At 42.0% G+C, this 18,636-nt stretch overlaps 1 protein-coding gene across 1 annotated transcript; it reads left to right on the top strand.

The window, feature by feature from the left end:
* Positions 1-4,379: 4,379 nt before the first annotated feature.
* On the top strand, positions 4,380-13,388 carry ENPP5 (ectonucleotide pyrophosphatase/phosphodiesterase family member 5). Its single transcript, XM_010302363.2, is given in 5 exon segments — positions 4,380-5,449; positions 5,451-5,547; positions 6,247-6,342; positions 9,950-10,130; positions 11,677-13,388. Coding segments are annotated over 5 exon segments (1,383 nt in total). The 5' UTR covers positions 4,380-4,811; the 3' UTR covers positions 12,048-13,388.
* The last annotated feature ends 5,248 nt before the right edge of the window (positions 13,389-18,636 follow it).

Here is an 18,636-nt window from a genome sequence, read left to right as displayed (position 1 = left end):
GCACTATATATTTCCAGTTTTGTACTAGTCTCAGTCTCTTATCTCTAACAGAACAATGTTAATTAAGGAAAAAAAAAAAGAAGAAAAGACATTAAGAAAGCAATTTAAAGAGCCTTGTCCCCTACTACAATTCTTAGAGCAGGGGTGAGGGGGAAGAACATATCGCCCTTGCTTATAAAGTTTAGATACGATGACCAGACTTTGCCGCTGTCCCTCAGAGCGCCAGCCTGGCCAGCTCAGGGATCTTGAGTTCACGAAGCCAAGCTGTAAGCTTACACAAAAGGGAGGGGAGGGACCCAGAATCTTGCCTGGATTACAGCCTGTACACAGGCTGTATGTAATCCTTTTCTATCCACTTACTATTAACGTGCTATGTCAGAGATGTGAAGCCACCAGCAGGGTGCCATCAAGAAGAAAGCAGGTTCATCCTGTATGGAATATAAAAAAAAAACCCAAACCAAACTCAAACCTCCCAAGTTTTGTTTTCTTTGCATTGCAATTCTTGTTTGCACCAGAATAAGTTAGGCAGTGCCAGCTATAAAGTGATTAATAATTAGCATGTTCCTACGCAGCAGGGGAAGTATAACAGTTTTGTACGCTGCCACGAAGTGGGGTAAGGTTTGTGTACGTGCACAAGGCACCGGCTTTGGACCCACACGTAGCACAGATCCTCAAGTAGTAACGGTGGGAAACGCAGCTCGGACTTCTGGCCCCTTCAGCAGTTTAGTTTCTAGTGAGATGAGGAGGGATAAACTGATTTTCCTCATCGTTCCAGGGCATGGCTATGGGTCTTGAACATCACAACACGGGAAAAAGTATCTGCCAGGAAAAAAGTGGAAAATTTAAGAGCCTCAGAACACAAGAGGAGGAAAAAAGCAGATAGAAAGACACCTGAATCAAAATAGGTTTGGGGGTTGGGGGGGGGGGGGGGTGTTTGGTTGTTTGTTTGTTTTGGTTTTTTAAACTGAAGAAGCACCTGCAGATGTCCAGAAAGTGAATTTTGCTCCTTTCGTTCACAGTCAGGTCAGAGCACAGCTAGCCCAGCCTGGGCCCTACTTCTCGTCTGTTTAAAGCAACTCCACGACATGCAGCGATACCCTCCCAACCCGCCCTATCGCCAACCCCTGCTCTGGCCAAGCCGCTCTGCTCCTCGAAGCGGGAGAAAACCGCCCCCGAGGCGGCTCCCAGGAGCTGCCTGAGGGCACCTGGGCAGCGTTAACCGCCGCTCAGCCAGCTCGCACCACCGGCCGCAAGCCGCGACCGCGATCTGAGGAAACTCCTCAACGGCCGCCCCTCACTGCGCCCTGACCGTTACTCGGCGCTGACTGACAGCCCAACTAGCCACTCACAGGGCAGGACGGGGTGGGGTGGGCGTTCCGTGCGGGCGCGGCCGCAGACCAGCCTGGCGGTGTCGCTCCGCTTGCGGCCCGGGGCGGTCGGTAGGTAACGGCTGGGCCGTGGCTCCTCTGAGGCCGGGCTGGGTCGGCTTCCTGCGGCCTCGCTCCTAGCTTACCCGCCCTCGGGCGGTAGGAGCTGGGGCAGCCCGGACAGAGGGCTCCGGGGGCGGGAGGACGGTTCGTTAGGCCAGAGTGGGCCTCGGTGAGGGCTGCCCTGGGTGTCGAGGTGGTTTCTCGCCTCTGGGAGCGTGTTGTCCGGCCGCGGTTGGAGGGTGCTGTGTAGGGGAATGCCGGCCTGGCCTTGTCATTCGGCTGTGTGCTGAGCTCCTCTGGCTGCTGGGCAGGTCCCTGGGCACTTCCCTGGCTGGCTGGCTGTGTGGCAGCTCCCTGCCCTGGACAGTCAGATGCCTTTGTCCCCTCGGAGCCCCTTCAGGGCCCCAGAGCCGTGCTTGGTGGTGCTGGGTTTCTGCAGGGACCCGGACTGGTAGATGTGCTCAGGTTCTATCCAGTGAAAACCAGTATAGGAAGGCCCTGGGAGCAGGAAAAAAAAATAATAAAAAATTACTATTTATTAAAAATAGGCAATTACAGTTTTAGCTGGCATTGACATTCTTAGCAGTGAAAATACAGAAGTGAGGACCTGATTTCACCTGAGAGGACTTAAATTCATCCTTGTTACTTTCCAGAAGGGGGAATTTATGACTTGGCCATGGGCTACGCTTAATTTAGTGGGTGGGATTCAGATGGACACAACTGCACATTCTCCCGTTCTTCCTTCAGATGCAGCTGAAAGAAATCCCACCTGGGGTAGAACTGAGTGATTCTGCAGCCTTGGGGTCTGTGGTGTTCGCTGAAAGGGGATTTACGCCTCTGAAGTGTCAGTTCATTCTTAGCATGACTCTAGGCCTGGATTTTAATTTTGGAAGACACGCAAGTTGAGTGCGACATTTGACTGCCTGCAAGTCAGCAGTGCCAGCACTGTTTTCCAGTGTAAATATGAGAGATTCAGTTGGGGAATCAGAGTAGGAAAACTTCCCATGGATAATAGCTTGTGTTTACCAAAATGACAAGTGCTATTCCATCATTGCAGTGATACTCAGATGCTTGTTATACCATAACTTTTTATATTAACTAGGATATTTATGTACTCCAGATATTAATATGGATTTACTGGTTATAAAGTCACTGTTTTCCAGCCAAATTTCTGTATTGACTGGTTCTGGAGGATTGCTGAAAAATGGGAACCTAAAGGGAGCTGTGTGGTGTATCAGTGCAGTCCACATGCAGGATTGGATTGAACAGTATATGGTCTTGTGGTTAAATAATGCTGTTGAGCAAAAAGTGGGGAATATTAGCATGAAATTTTAGGTCAGTTACAGATAGAGAAATCCTATGTGAGCGTTCTTACAGGGACCTTACTTTGAGTTAGGTAACTGAGTATTGAACAAGAAAGTGTTTGGGAAGGGCAGAGGGAAACTGGTGCAGGGGAATACGACCCAATACAGCATGCAGTTGTGTCATATTATCTCGTGCTGTTAGATAAGGAATGCGAGTCATAGCTAAGAACAGTCACTATCCTTGAGTCATATGATCAGAATTAATGCTGAATGTTTGTCTAGGGATTAAAAAAATACTTTAGGGCACATGGTCTAGTGGTCACCATCTCATGCACTTCATGGGCAGGGTTTGCATCCTGTTTCTTGTTTCTTCCATACTTTTTGCTCCTTGCACTCAGGTAGCAGTGGTAATTGACTGGAAAGGACAGATGATGGGGTTTATGCTTGCTTGAAAGACGTAGTACAGTTGTGAGCCACCAGAAATACTACTGAATTTTTCAATCATAGTATGGTTTGGGTTGGAAAGAACCTCAAAGATCATGTAGTTCCATCCCCCTGCCATGGGCAGGGACACCCTCCACTAGACCACGTTGCCCAAAGCCCCATCCAACCTGGCCTTGAACATTTCCAGGGATGGGCCATCCACAGCTTCTCTGGGCAACCTGTGCCAGTGCCTCACCACCCTCACGGGGAAGAATTTCTTCCCAATATCTAATCTAAATCTACCCTTTTTTAGCTTAAACCCATTATCCCTTGTCCTGTCACTATGTGACCTGATGAAGAGTCCCTCTCCATCTTTCCTGTAGGCCCCTTCAGTTACTGGAAGGCTGCAATTAGCTCTCCCCGGAGTCTTCTCTTCTCCAGGCTGAACAACCCCAACTCTCTCAGCCTGTCCTCATAGCAGAGGTGCTCCAGCCCTCTGATCAGCTTTGTGGCCTCCTCTGGACTCTCTCCAACAGCTCCATGTCTGTCTTGTACTGGGGCCCCCAGAGCTGGATGCAGTACTGCAGGTGGGGTCTCACAAGAGCAGAGTAGAGGGGAGGAATCCCCTCCCTCGACCTTCTGGTCACTCAATCACCTCTTTCCAATCCATTCAGAGACCTGAGCAGTTAGTTAGAAGAACTTAAACTGCACACTCATTACTTGTTTGTAAAAGCTGTCTGTACACTAGGAATGACCTTTGGTAGTAAGCATCAGCATCAGTTGATCAATAAGAGCTTGGTTATGTAGGGGAGCTACGATCAGGTTAGAGACTGGACAAAATGTTGGGAAATGTGTTCCTGCTCTTTGTCTAACTCTTGATCTGACACCTTTTAAGCAGCAAAACCTTTTAATGTTTGTTGGTTTTTTTTTTTAATGGATACTGCTGTATCTGAAATCCAAAGCTTATTTGCTAGTTTCTCCATCAGAAATTGTCCTCAGCACATTTAGTAATCCCGTACCGAGTGTCAGGGCTGAGAAGCTGTGGTGGTTTCTAGCTGGTACCCCCTCCCTGATGGGAGCTGTGCAGGCACTGAGTCCTCCAGTTCCAGTGTGTACTTCCTGCTCTCATCTGCTGCGCTCCTGTGTGATGCCAGTGTATCTGCTGCCATGCTTGCGTAGAAGAGGAGTAATGCTCTGGAGGTTTTAATGAGGGTTATAAAATTCTGGTGGAGATGGACCTTGTTATTCTCAAGGTGAGAACTGCCCCTGTTTATATCTTAACTCTTAACAAGCAGAAGCTTTTTCATAGGAAAGTTTCTTACAACTTTGGGTACACAAAATACTTGAAAACTTGTCAGATTGCAAGAGCAGGAGTTCCTGTATATTGGGAGCAGGGAAAAAAAAAGGAAGAGTTTGGACAGTGGTGTTGAATAAAGAAGTTGCTTTGCAAACTGTGTTTCATTCAACAACTTGTAGTTTCTCACTTTCCGTCTCTGAAATTGGGATATCAATACAACTGATAGGTAAAAGGTCTTGTTCCTGTTTGGAGTGCTCACTGTTAGTAAGGCAAGCCTGTATAAATACATAAGGAGTATTTTAGCTACTCATTCTTAAAACTAAGTTATGACTTTGACAAACAAGTTAACACAAACAAATGTTCCATCTCTGCTCAACAGATGCCATGCTGTCTCAGAAGAAGGGAAGAATACCTTCCAGAATAGTCATGAACTTTTATTGGAGAGTTCTGGCAATTTTCTCACTATTTTTTCCAAACACGTTGTCTCTCCAGCCAGCCCAGCCTGGAGTGTTGCTAATATCTTTTGATGGATTTTGATGGGATTCCATTATAAAGTCTCCAAATTTTCACTATGTCAAACAGGTCACTAATGTGTTTATAACAAAAATGTATCCTAATCATTGCACAATGATGACTGGTCTTTTTGCAGAAAGCTGCAGTGTAGTTGCCAATGAGATGTATGATCCTATTCTGAATGAAAGTTCCTCTCTGAACAAAATGAATATTCATAACTCCAAGTTCTGGGAAGAAGCCAGGCCAATATGGGTAACGAACCAGGGGGAAGGACATAAAACTGGAGCAGCTATGTGGCCTGGAACAGATGTGAAAATACATGGAGTCTTTCCTACGTATGATATGCCCTGCAATGAATCTGTTTCCTTTGAAGATAGAGTTGCTAGGCTTATTGACTGGTTTACATGGGAAGAACCCATAAACTTTGGTCTCCTCTATTGGGAACAGCCTGATGAAATGGGCCATATTCTGGACGCACTTATGGGACAAAAAGCTGGGATATCTTATGTCTGAACTGAAGAAAGCGAAGCTGTGGTATGTGATAAATGTCATAATCACAAGCGATCATGGATTGAAAGCAGTCCTGAGGAGAAGGACTTGGGGGTATTGATTGATGAAAAGGTGAACATGACCCAGCAGTGTGCACTTCCAGCCCAGAAAGCCAAACGTGTCCTGGGCTGCATCAAAAGAGGCATGACCAGCAGGTCGAGGGAGGGGATTCTGCCCCTCTGCTCCACTTCTGTGAGACCCCACCTGCAGTACTGCGTCCAGCTCTGGGGGCCCCAGTACAGGAGAGACATGGAGCTGTTGGAGCGAGTCCAGAGGAGGCCACGAAGCTGATCAGAGGGCTGGAGCACCTCTGCTATGAGGACAGGCTGAGAGAGTTGGGATTGTTCAACCTGGAGAAGAGAAGGCTCCGGGGAGACCTTACAGCAGCCTTCCAGTAACTGAAGGGGCCTACAGGAAAGCTGGAGAGGGACTGTTTACAAGGGCAGGGAGTGACAGGACAAGGGGTAATGGGTTTAAGCTAAAAGAGGGTAGATTTAGATTAGATATTGGGGAGAAATTCTTCCCTGTGAGGGTGGTGAGGCACTGGAACAGGTTGCCCAGAGAAGCTGTGGATGCCCCTGGCTCCCTGGCAGTGTTCAAGGCCAGGTTGGATGGGGCTTTGGGCAACCTGGTCTAGTGGAGGGTGTCCCTGCCCATGGCAGGGGGTTGGAACTAGATGGGCTTTGAGGTCCTTTCCAACCCAAACCATTCTATGATTCTAATGTCACAGTCCTTCTTGGAAAGGCTCATTGAGCTTGATCAGTATGTGCATAGAGAGTTCTCTACAGTCATTGACTGTTCTCGTGCAGTAGGTATTTTACCAAAAAAAAAAGGGTAGGAACTATAGCCCTAAAATTCTCTGAAGAAAATACCTGAGTATCAAAACTTTATAGACTTCATTCCTTAACTGAAGTGGTGGTAGCAGTACTGATGCCAGTAGGACATCAGCCTTGAACAAGGAATACTTGCGGGATCACTTCTTTGTTCTCTTTGCTAGCTCTGACAAAAGCCTGGATTAACTTTCTGAAATGAAAAGTGAGCTAATCTGTCTGTTGTTGACTAATATTGCCAAGTATCCTTTAGTCCTTATGAGAAGTAAGGTAATCTAACAGCATTATCAAGGATGAACGGCGTTCTAGATAGAAATCTAATTCTTCCACTGTGGCTTTAGCGTCTTGATGAAAGGCAAGATATGTAACGTTCAATTATTATCTAACTCAAACAGTAAACTGAAACCAGATGGGGGCCTTTGATAAAAAGAAAGCCTGTGTTGGCTATTTGATTAGCTGCCAGCTATTGGAGTTCACTTTAGCCTTTTTTTCCCCATTGCGCTGAACAGCTAGCCGGTTATGTTCGTACCATTCTTACTGTGGTAATGATGGGTAAGGATACTGTTGGAATCAAAATCTGAAGTCTGGGTGCAGTCACTGAAGGGTTGCTTAAGTGTCAGGTGTATGTTCAGTGTCACTGATGTAAAGACGTTGATCTTTATTTTAATGAGCAAAAACTGTAACTATTTGGTGGAAATATGTTAACCTGGAAAATAGCATTTTTTTGTGTGGCAGGGTTGCTAATTTGGAGGTTGAGTTTTAAGATGGCCTTCTGAAAAGGTGGTTTTTTTAAGATTTCTGTATAACATTTGCATTGCTAATGGATAGCACTCTGTATTTAATGCCCCAGCAGGGAGGGTATTTTGCAGACTTAAGTGACCTTTGAATGTGTAAACAAATGTCATTTTTGAGTTTGAAGAATACTCCTTTATTAACTAAACTAAAATGTTAGTATGTCCAAACTGAGATCCATTTGCTGCCTGAGCACCACTGGTTCTCATTACCAAATAAAGGAGCTGTAAAAGTGAACTTTAGTGCTGAAACATCCCTAATGCAGTAAATGAGAACCTGAAGATGCATAACCCGATTCTCCTGGCTGCTAAATGCTGAAAAGAAATAGTATCTGCAGCCATTAGATGACAGAATAGTAAAAAAGTCATTACAATAGATTTCAGAAATATCTTGGATAGCTGTAATTTTTATTATAAAACAATGGGCTTCATTCTCAGTTTAGCTATGAAATAATTTATATTTCAGTACATAAGACTGATTCTTCAACAGTTGTTCCATTTGTCTTGCTTAAACCAAAGGAATGGTAAAATCTAGCGAGACATTGAAAAAATTTTGTAAAGCTTAAAAAAGCAGCAATTCCTGCTACTTTAACTGTTTGGCTGCATAATTATTCCCTGAGATTCGGATTAAAGCCATGCTTGTGTGTTAGTCTGGGTGGAAATAATTGTATGTTCATGAAGATGGTACATGTAGCACAGCTGGTGATGCTGGCCTTTTTATTTCATTTAATATAGTAATTCAATAATTTATTTACTGTAGAATTGTATTTTGCTGTATTTGGGGCTTCTCCTCCCTGTTACCCCATGTAGAAAACTAGCATAACAAAATTAATTTTGTTAGCATTATAGCCCTAGATTGGAGTCCCTTTTCTTGTTGCTGTTACTATCTATCGTTTCTGGACTTTTGCTGTCTCATCTTGACCTTTCTTGTGTTTCTTAAGTTTAGTGATTTTTTTTTAATGGCAGTTTGAGATGAGGAACATCATTATACATTAAACTACTTCCAGTTTCCCTCCAGAATTTCTACCCAGGATCCTAGGAACTGAGAAGGAAAGCAAAGAATCTTTCTTTAAAGACATTGGGCCCGTTCCCTCAAAATTGTTTTTCTGAGATATGTTCAAAACTCCACGCATGTTGTAAATGGAAGATCAGACTTTTTTCCTTGGTTTATTTCAGGAGGTGTGTCGGGTCATACTAAGCACTTGTTCTTGTGGTCATGAAGGTGGTCATTTCCGGGGGCAGACAGTCAGAGAAGGGCTGAATCACAGCAACACCCACTCCAGGATGTACAGCTAGCTGTGAAGGCAGACCTAGCAAGAAATGGTAAGTCAAAATGACAGGATGTGCTTAAATCCCACTCATCTGCTAAAAACAGCAGTGTTGGCCACAAAGAAAATGTAGACATCTTCTAACTGCGCTTAAGACCTTGTAGCGCTGAAACTGGCCTGCAGCCACTAGCTGTGAACTCAGCTGTCTGACTGAATTGTGCATGCGTGTAGCACAAAGTACTTGGAAAACTTCAGCTCCATGGTTATTTATTTGGCTGCAGTAGGGAGTCTGTTACGTAGTCCTCAATAGGAATCTGTGCTTAAATGGAGGGCAGGGGGAGGATTGAAGAAACTTGCTCAGATGTGGATTCCTGAACTTGCTTTTATGTTTATGTGTCCTGTTTCCTCCTTTCCATGCACTCGTGTTCCAGCTTGTCCAACTGCTTTCTTGGCTGTTCAGTGACTTTTGCTGGAAATAAGCAAATAAAGAATTGGGAGTGGAAAATGCCTATTTATTTGATAGTGTTAGTACAGTTCTTGAGGATTTATGCTTGCTGTGCAGTAGCACACTAGGGAAGGGAAAGGACTAGACACAAATAACACGAAGGAGTAGCTAGAGCTGTTAGTTGTCATTGAATATACAGAGTTGCTATCAGTTCTAGACCAAAAGTGCCATCTTCGTCTGCCAGTCCAACCTGTCCCTGCTTAGGCCCCTGCAATCTTTGTACAACTCCTAACAGGTTAGTGGCATCTGGACTGTGACCTGAGGGCTTCGGTTGAAAGATTAATGCAAGCTAGGTTTGCTTATCCCTAGGAAATTAATTACCAGTACTATGATGTTACATGGTGCACAGCCACAAACTGTCTACCCTTTCGAAATTGGGTAAACTTGTCATCAAAATGGTAGAAGATCAAAGCTAGGAATCAAATGAAGTTAAATATGTAGCTGTTTATTGGAGCTTCTTGTAGAGGGAGGAATAAATAGTTGGGTTCACTCAAAGTATTCATAGATGCCAAGAAACAAAGTGGCTTCTCTCTTCAGCCTTTTAAAGGAAAACAACTATAAGCTGCCTCAAAATAAATCAAGTGTCACTTATCATAGCTCACTGAGGAGAAGACAGAATACGGCCTTAATGCATACACTACTTCATAAGCAAGTTTAGGAGCTGTCTTCTGGCTAGAGGGCTTTACATGGAGCTAGGAGGACCTGATTTCTTTTCTGGGAGACTTAACTGAATGCCTTCTAACTCATTCTTGAGAGAAGCTTACGTTCTGATAACTATGAAATGAGGGATTTTTCTAAAATTAGCAAGGTTCTTGCAGCTTGGGAATAGGCTGTGAAGTCTGATGGCAGGTGTGATCTGTGAATGACGCTCTGGATTTCTCACAGTAATTTCTCTACACATTGTAATACGCTGTTGTCCCTTGCAGTTATAATTAGGGGGAGGTGCATTTTACCCTCTTCTATCAATTGTATTCAAATTACTGATGAGTTTAGTAAACATATTGGTATGTTTAAGTTTTGTCTTTTTGTTTGTTTGTTTGAAGGCAAACTGGGTGAAGTATACGAAGCCCTGACCAATGCTGATCCCAACATGACTGTATATAAAAAGGAGCAGATTCCAGATAGATTACAGTGCAAACACAACAGGAAAATTCAACCAATCTTAGCAGTGGAAGATAAAGGATAGGAAATTGTATATACTAAGTCTGACGGTTTTCAATGTAAGTATTCTGTCTTTACAGTGTGTTGCTATATCTTTCTAGTCAGAGACCTTACGTGATACTTTCTCTCCCATCTCAATCAATATTAATTCTTATTTTATTTTGTTTTAAGACTGGGAGGGAAAACTCTGAAGCTAAGTGTGTAGAATTTACAGTATTTTTTTTCCTGATGGGATGGGAAGCACCCTACTATTAGGATTGTGGATTAGGTGTGGATGACCCATCCCTGGTTCAAGGCCAGGCTGGGTGGGGCTTTGGGCAGCCTCATCTAGTGCAGGGTGTCCCTGCCCATGGCAGGGGGGTTGGAACTACATGATCTTTAAGGTCCCTTCCAACACAAACCATTCCATGATTCTGTTAGGGAAGGGGGAACTGGACTTACTGTTTCTAAAAATTAAACACTGAGATAAGATCACTCACATGTTTTAGTGGCTGCATACTTGAGGTCTTCTTGCGAGATCTACCAAACTGACAAGCACTTCCTGAGACATTTAAAAAAACCCCAAACTTGTAACTGAACTTGTTGAGTAGAGGATGAATACTGTTGTTTTACCAAGTACTATTTATTTACTGGAGAAGGCATGGGTTGGAAATAAAAGAATGCTTTCTGAAAGTTCTCAATGTCTGTGGATGCCTACACTTACAGTAACCTTGTTCTATTGCTAGAAAGAGTCTTTGAATATTGTGTTACTGTACACCAGTGCTTTTCGTTTGCCTTATAGAATAAGATGCATTCTAGGTGATTTGAAGGAAAAAAAAACACTTTAAGTTCCTCACCTTGGGGTTTTGAGATTTATTGTAGGCAGAATGGAGACAGTAACTACCTTTTGGTTAGCTAGGAGGAAAAATACAGTGTCATATGGTAAGTTCTTATGTTTCTTAATTGAAAACCTTTTAAACTTTACTGCTGGTTATGAAGCTGAAGAGCGTTACCTGCAAGACTTAACAAGTTTTTCAGTTGTTGATAGCTGATGAGAGCAGCTTTTTGTGCCTGCAGATTTATTCACTTGTTCAGAGTTTTTAGTGCCCCAGTAAGGATGGGACACTGGAGACCCACTAGTAAGTTTTTCCTTGTTGATGAGTAGATAGTGCACGAAATTAGACAAAGTGTCAAAGCAGTCAGAGCTGAAGTTCTGTCTGCTACTAGGAGTCAATCAGGCTGTCTCTACTTGGATTTCCCGCCCCCCCCCCCCCCAGTTATCTGCTCCAGTTGCAAAGCTGGAGTTTTTCCTTGAGGAAAATCAGGGAAACTTGTGTGTAGTGTAGCAACCATTGACAGTGCTGCTACTTCTTTTTTTTCTTTTTTCTTTTTTTTTTTTTTAAATAGTGCTCTGCATTCTTTTTTTAAGGCATCTTCTCTTTGTAGTTCTCGGACTTGGTGTTTGCTAGGAGGCATTTGTGCTGTTGATCAAAATGATTCTTGTAATCCTCTACAAGAATAGATGATGGCTGTTCCTTTTCTGCATGATGCTAATTCTAGGAAAAGGTTCAAAATGCTTGTTTTACAACTTTAGAATATTGACCTTTATCTAACTTTTATTTCTAGTCAGTAATCATGGATATGACAACATCTTACCAGAAATGCGTCCAATTTTTTTGGCAGTTGGGCCTGTTTTCAGAAAGAGTGTCACCAAAGAAGTCATGAATGTTACAGACCTGTACTCCTTATTGTGCCATCTACTTGGTATTAAGGCACTGCCAAACAATGGTTCATTCAACTCTGTGAAAGATACACTTGCTGAAGAAGTTCCCGTAGCCTTTGGAGCAGACACCTGTGCTACTGTTGTAGGAGTCTTTCTAAGCAACTCTCTTGTTATGGTTTTTATTGCAGTTTTTGTTAAGCATTTTATTCTCCCCCAAGCAAATACTCTGCAAATGCAACATACTGAAGCTGCCCAGCCACTATTACAAGATTAATAACACTTGGTACTATTTTCTGATTGATGCTTAAAAGAAGCTTATACAAAAAAATAATAGAAGTGGATCAGCGTAAGTACATGGAGTAAAAGTGAACGAATGCTGATACATAGTTACACTGGAGTACATACATATCAGGTATGCAGAGAAAGAACATGTTCTGGTTCTACAACCACTTAATCTTTCAGGGATTGAAAATACCCTAGGTAAACCTGGATGCAATGTTGTGCAGCCTGCTCTGGGTGATCCTGCTTTAGCAGGGGGGTTGGACTAGATGATCTCCAGAGGTCCCTTCCAACCCCTACCAATCTGTGAATCTGTGTATGCAGACATGTAGTGACAACAGATGTAGAATACCACATTCTGAGCTACTTTTAGGGAAATAACATCAACTGAGGTGCACTTCACAGACTATTACATGGTGATTTAATTCTTCCCCCCGGTCTTTTTTTTTTAGAGGGTTTTTTAAGTCTCTTAGGTTCTGACAAGTCACTGAATGAGACTAGACTTCTTTGTTTTGTTTTTTTTTTTCCCGTGCCCAAGGAAGCTTTTGCATGGATCAGTATTACAGATAGCAGTGGATTAAATCCTGCAGGAAAAAACATTATTATTAAGGTAGGTCATGCAGTGCTAAGTGTCTAAGTTTAGGCATATTTCTTTAAACTACTGTATAAATTGTAGCCCCAAAATATTAATCGAGGCTAATTGCCTTTAGCAATCAGCATTAAACTAATTGATTTTTTAGTATGGTTTTTTTCGGTAAATGTAAGTCTTTACAATTTTAGGTATGATTTTAGGCAAATATAGGTCTTTACTTTTCCTATAGTTTCCTGTATGCTGGACTAAATTTTGTAGGAATTGCATGCGGCTGGCAGTTTAAAGACACATACAAGCACAACACTCCAAATGGAGTGTTCTCTATTTCTGTTATAAGAAGGTTCTTTCTGAATAAGGCAGACAAATCAGTTAAGAAACATACATGTTACAAGCTGGTTTCAGAGTGCTGCTGTCAAGCTTGTCACTGGGTGTAACATCTGATCCATTACTGGAGACTTTTCTGTAGTGTGGGTTTGAGTTTGGCTTGCTGTCTTGTGTTTTATCTGATATATCTGGGTGGACCTTAGAATTTGATGAGTAAGATTAGATATACAATTTAGGGAACAGCCATATAAATCTAAAGCTATATATACTCTTAAATCTGTAAAAGCACACTGTAATATAAAAAAAGGTGTAAGACTGGAGTTTGTTCTTCCAGAGGAATGTCTCTGTCAGGGAAAATTATTAATTCTGAGTTAACAAAGCTATATATTACGCAGATTCTTTTGTGTGGGGCAGTAAATCTTCTTGTATGGTAGATTACCATCTACCCCATGTTGTAGTTGTGGGGTTTTTTTTGATGAGCTCACTTAAATGGTAGGTGAGAAACTGCTGACTAAGGTTTGTATGAAAAACGCAGTATGAAGTGAGAAAAGTTGTCTAGTTGTCAGACTTGTTTAAAAGCAGATTTTTCTTACTCCCCTGCCTGTGTGAGTTAGTATTTCTCTATACTTTGCTTCTGAGTACAATGCCTGAAGGAAAAAGAAACTCTTTCAAAATTCGCACAAATGCTCAGTCTGGTATTTCTGTAAGTGCAATCTATTGCTTTATCCACAGCACCCAGCAGAGGGCAAAGATGGGAATATCTTGGCCTTGGATGTGCTCTGGCAAACTAACGGTGTGACTGACAGGCTACTGCTGCAGTTGGGAGGGTGCTAGCAGACCGAGCAAGCAGCTGCAGCAAACTAACTGAAGTACAAAACTTATTTTGCTAATCTTAATTCCAGACTTAATGAATGACATCTGGGCGAGTTCAGAAGTGAGCTTACTCCTTGCTGCCTCAGTGACAACTCTACAGTGCCGTGTTACGAACTGTCTGGCACTCAGTGCGTCAGAAGTAATCTGTTGGGTTCCTCCGCAATGGCAGGGATGCTTCCTTAGCATTAAGCTGTCTTGCAAACAGATGTGGACAGTTTCCTGAGACTGCAGCTAAGGGCAGTGAATGCTTAAGAGGGAAGGCAATGAAATATTCTGATTTAAGGTATACCCTGAAAGTCTACCTGTAATAGTAGCTTTAGGAAGGCAGGAAACCAGCAGATCTGTTGGAGGACAGCCCCTTAATTTGGGGGATATGTATGAACTGTTGCATAACTTAATCTGACTCATTGCTGCAATCCTGCTGTTACTGTTCTGTGAACTGCCTTGTTTTCCTACATTGCCATTTTCTTAAGGAAACACTGAAGGAAAATGCCTTTGTTAGGTGTGCTTGACACTGCAAAGCTGATTCTTAGTGGAGGTGACCATTAGGTATGTCTTAAGTTTAATTTGCTGATGCCAGCTAAAGCTGAATGCTGCAGGTGCTTTTCAAGCTGAAAGATGAAAGCAGTAAAGATGTTCACAGTGGTTTCTAGAGAGGCTGGGGAAGTCTGAGTAGAAAACCTAAACCTCTAAATTACTAATCACTTCCCTAGCTACTTCCAAAAAGTGGATGGCAGATAGCAAATTGATGCATTGAGTCCACCTTTTTTTGCTTATTTGCAACTTAAAACCAAATTGTAGCACAAACTTACTGTGTGCTTAAAGATCTACGGGTTTGCTTAAGGGAATGGCAGTGAAAATTGGACATGCTATAATCCTCACCTGTAGCTACTTCAGTTACACACTTTCTCACTTTGGAACATGCTGCTTTAATAGAAATTCTTGTTATTGCAGTAATTTCATAGCAATGTTTGTGGCAGATGTAAAAATAACAGGATTGTAATCTCAGAAGTGTCCATTAAACTCCCACTTGTTTAATTGTGACAGGTGTAGTTCTGTCATCAGCCAAAGTGACCCTTGGTTTTAAGGAGGGGGCAAAGTTGCTCAGTGTTGTTCAGTCACCTGGGACTTAGGCTTACCTGCCCAAACACGCAGCAGGGGAGGAGCAATAGGTTTCCCGTAACAAAGGGGTTTGGAACAATAATAGTCAAAACAGATTGGGAACATGAACGTGAGAATTCTTCTCGCTGTCATTGCTCTGTATCGCACTGTAAGGCTCTTTGAGGGGAGTAAAAGGAAACTGTAGAAAACTGAAGGGAATCTTGCAGCATTCAGGTATTTCAGTTTAGGTTTCAACAGGTTTCCTTTATTGCTTAGGTGTATTTGCAGGTACCTCTCGGGTAGTTACCTTGTTAGGGTATTTGCCTAGCAAGCGTTAAATACCGTTTTAAGTTGTTGGGTGTATGCTTGATGAAACTGAAAGCACATATGATGCCGCTGGAGAAAAATACCCGCTTTTTCTCTGATTCAATATGAGATTTTTTTGTCAGTCTACCTTTTTGGTTGGGGAGGATGTGGGATTTGGTTTCTGTGTATATGATACTTCTTATGATGTACGAACAAGTTTATTGGGAAATAGATTTGAGCATACTGTATGTTACTTGTAACTTAAGCTTGGAAACTGAGAAGCGTGCATGATTTTGTCTGTCATTATTGACCTGTGAAGCATACTTTGAGATGTCAAATGTTTTCTTTGCTTCTTCCTGTTTGGAAATGTCGATGTTGAAATACATCTTTTCTAGAGTGCTTTCAGGTGTTGAGTGCTTGCTTCATTTAAAACCACTTCTGGAAAAAAACCTTGAATTGTGGGGACCGGCTGGGGGAGAATGGCTGTAACTCATATGCATCCCGAGTATTTCTTGTACTCTGCATAGTGTACGCCTTCATTAAAAATAACTGAAAAAGTGATAGAAATTAAGAATTTTAGGTCAAAGTTCTTTAATAAAAGACCTCCCATTTCCCACCTTGCTACTGTATATGGAAATAACAGCTATCTGTTATCAACAATGGTAATACACTTTCTTTTGTCAAAAAAATCTTCCAAACTTTCTTGGTAAAGAGCTGCAGTTTACAGCTGTTTACAGCTGCAGTTAATGCTGTTTTTACAATAAATGTGGTCTCAAAAAAGCCACAACAAAACCCAAGCACAAAAATGCCTATTATAAGGTGCAGGGTTGTGCAGCATGACTTTCCAGAAGTGTGGAACAACACAATTGTGAGCTGTGTGTGGGAAGAATGACAAACGTGCAGCTGTTGAGTCCTGCTGATTGGTAAAACACAATAGAGCAGGCTTACTTCCGAATTTTCCCTGCTTAAATAATGGCCGTGGATGTAGTCTTTACTGTCTATGCTGCTATACATAGCTTTCAAGAAATGTCATGTTTGTACTACAGTAATGTTAACAAGCATTTATTAGATGTTAGACAACAAAAATTGTTGCAAGCACTTGAAAAGGCTAAAAGTTCAATAGCAGTATCTGCAGCATTGCAAATAGACAGCCTTTCCTTAAGGAAATACTTATCTCAATCTTATTAAGTTAACAAATCTCTAAAGGGTTTTTTGTGATAAAAGGTAGTACCATGCATATTAAAGCAAACATCTGCCCCTGTGGTCTGATCCTTGGAGGTACATGATCTTGTTGGTTTATTTTCATAGGCAGTACATTCTTTTCAATTTATAGCAAGTGTTTTGCTATACCAATAGTTAGTTGACTGATAGTTAGTTGAAATCAGCTCAATTCTGGAAGTGTTTCCTTGGTGCTGATGGACAAAAAGCATGTAAAGCCAGAGGGGTGGATGTTTTAAGGCTTCTGTACCCAGTGTTGAGAGTTCCTTTATGGAGGCAGTCAACATAATGAAACAGCAGGTTTTGTAGCACTGCTTCCCCTACTCCCTTCTAAACTTCAGTGCTAGTTTAGTTGTTAAGAACTTCCCCTAAATTAATATGCCCTGTCTGAACCTTGCAGAGTTGCGTATATTTAGCAAGTCATTAAATGTTGCCACAAACTATTGTAGGATGTCTCCTTTATCACAGCTTTGAGGAAGGGGGAAGCCACAGCTTCTCATGTTTTTGTTGGAGTTAGCTAGCTATTCAAAAGGAGATCAGCTGCTGACTTTCACAAGCAGTAATTCATACAAACTGTAATTAGGTAGTTGAAATATTTCATCATGTTTAAGGCACTAACGCTTTTAAAAATAATCATCTTTAGATATATTGACTTTGTCTCTAAAGAGAAAGAGGTGTTTGTCTAGGTTCTCTTCGTTTGTACATTATCTGTATGAGATCTTGGATGTAGAAGAGCTACTTTAAAACCCTCCCTGCCCGCAGCAAAGAATTGTGCCAGGAAGAATACTCGGCTCTCTTATAGACCCCACCACATCTTTGAAATTGAAAGTAATCAGCAATGCAACTGGAATATAGTTTATCTTATTTCTTGATTAATACTTAAACTTTCTCTTTAAACTCTTCCCACTGTTCAGTCTCAACACTAAAAGGAGGAGGAGTAGAGGGCAATAAGGATTTTCGCTAGATACTACCGCTCGCCTTCTGGCTCCATAGGAGCTCAGTTGCCTGTAGCAATTATTGGAACTACCTAGAGCTAGGAGGAGAAATGCATTTAGACCTAGATTTCCCCATCTGTAACAATATTCGTATTTCAGATTAAAGTGCTGCCATTGCACTTGAGTCAACATTTATATTTTTGGTAATTAAAATCTTGGTAGTAACCTTGACACCTGGCCTACGATGGCAAAGCACAGAGGAACTGAAAGCGCATCACTCACGCTGTATGACAAGTCTGGGGGGGAAGGAGGAGGAAGGGAAGAACAGGGTGGAGCATATACTGCACTAATCTGGTTTAGCATCTAGGAAAAAACCCCTCAAGGTAGAGGTCAGTACAGTTCAACCTTACTAAGTCTGCTAGCAAGATAAAGATAACTCAGCTGAGTCAAACCTCTCCACATAGAAATGATGCAAAGCATTTCCCAGCAAGTCTCCCATCCTCTTAGGATGGCAGCGTTTATTAGCAAAATTACAAAAACCTAACAACTCCTTCCATTGTAGGAATTCAAACATCTTCCCTTTTACAGCATCTCTAAGCCTGGGTTCTACCCTGCAAAACATTCACATCATGGTTACTCATTAACCTGAGCTCTTATTATATGGAATTAATTATTTTAAATCTTCCAGCAGGATGAAAAAGTGACTTCTGTGTTCAATCCTGTTATCACTATATTACATCAACAGTCTAAAATCCAGTACGATGTCAGTAACAGTACAGATTTTTCAAGGGGCCTTCTTCAAATTCAAATTAATCCAGACAAACATTAGCCAGAAAGTAGAAACTAGTAGTTTAAGAAGGGGGGGGGGGGGGGGGGGGGGGGGAACCAAACCAAACCAGAACAGGTTAATTTTTTGTATTGTGTTTTTAATCAGTACAACAGAATCCTCAGAGAGGAAGATACAAATTCATAAAACTTCCACAGATCATTTTAAAAACTCATTTTTAAATGTATTTTTTTCAGTGGGCAGTTAAAAGTAACCCTTCTCTCCAAAGTCCGTACTTCCTCCCACTTAGATCACTAAAAGGCAGTCCGTGGCTAATTGCATTGAATTTAAGCTTGTGAACAAGAAATCACATTGCATGCTACCAGGTACCTCGGCTCTCTTCACTTCCAATTATCAGTTCTTAAAACCATCAACCTTGTAGGAAAATGACTTTGTAACTGTAGTTCTC

Source organism: Balearica regulorum, chromosome 3, assembly GCF_011004875.1.
Source record: "Balearica regulorum gibbericeps isolate bBalReg1 chromosome 3, bBalReg1.pri, whole genome shotgun sequence".
Taxonomy (NCBI): Eukaryota; Metazoa; Chordata; class Aves; order Gruiformes; family Gruidae; genus Balearica; species Balearica regulorum.
Note: the sequence above shows the minus strand (reverse complement) of the source record. Positions and strands in the feature narration are given on the sequence as shown.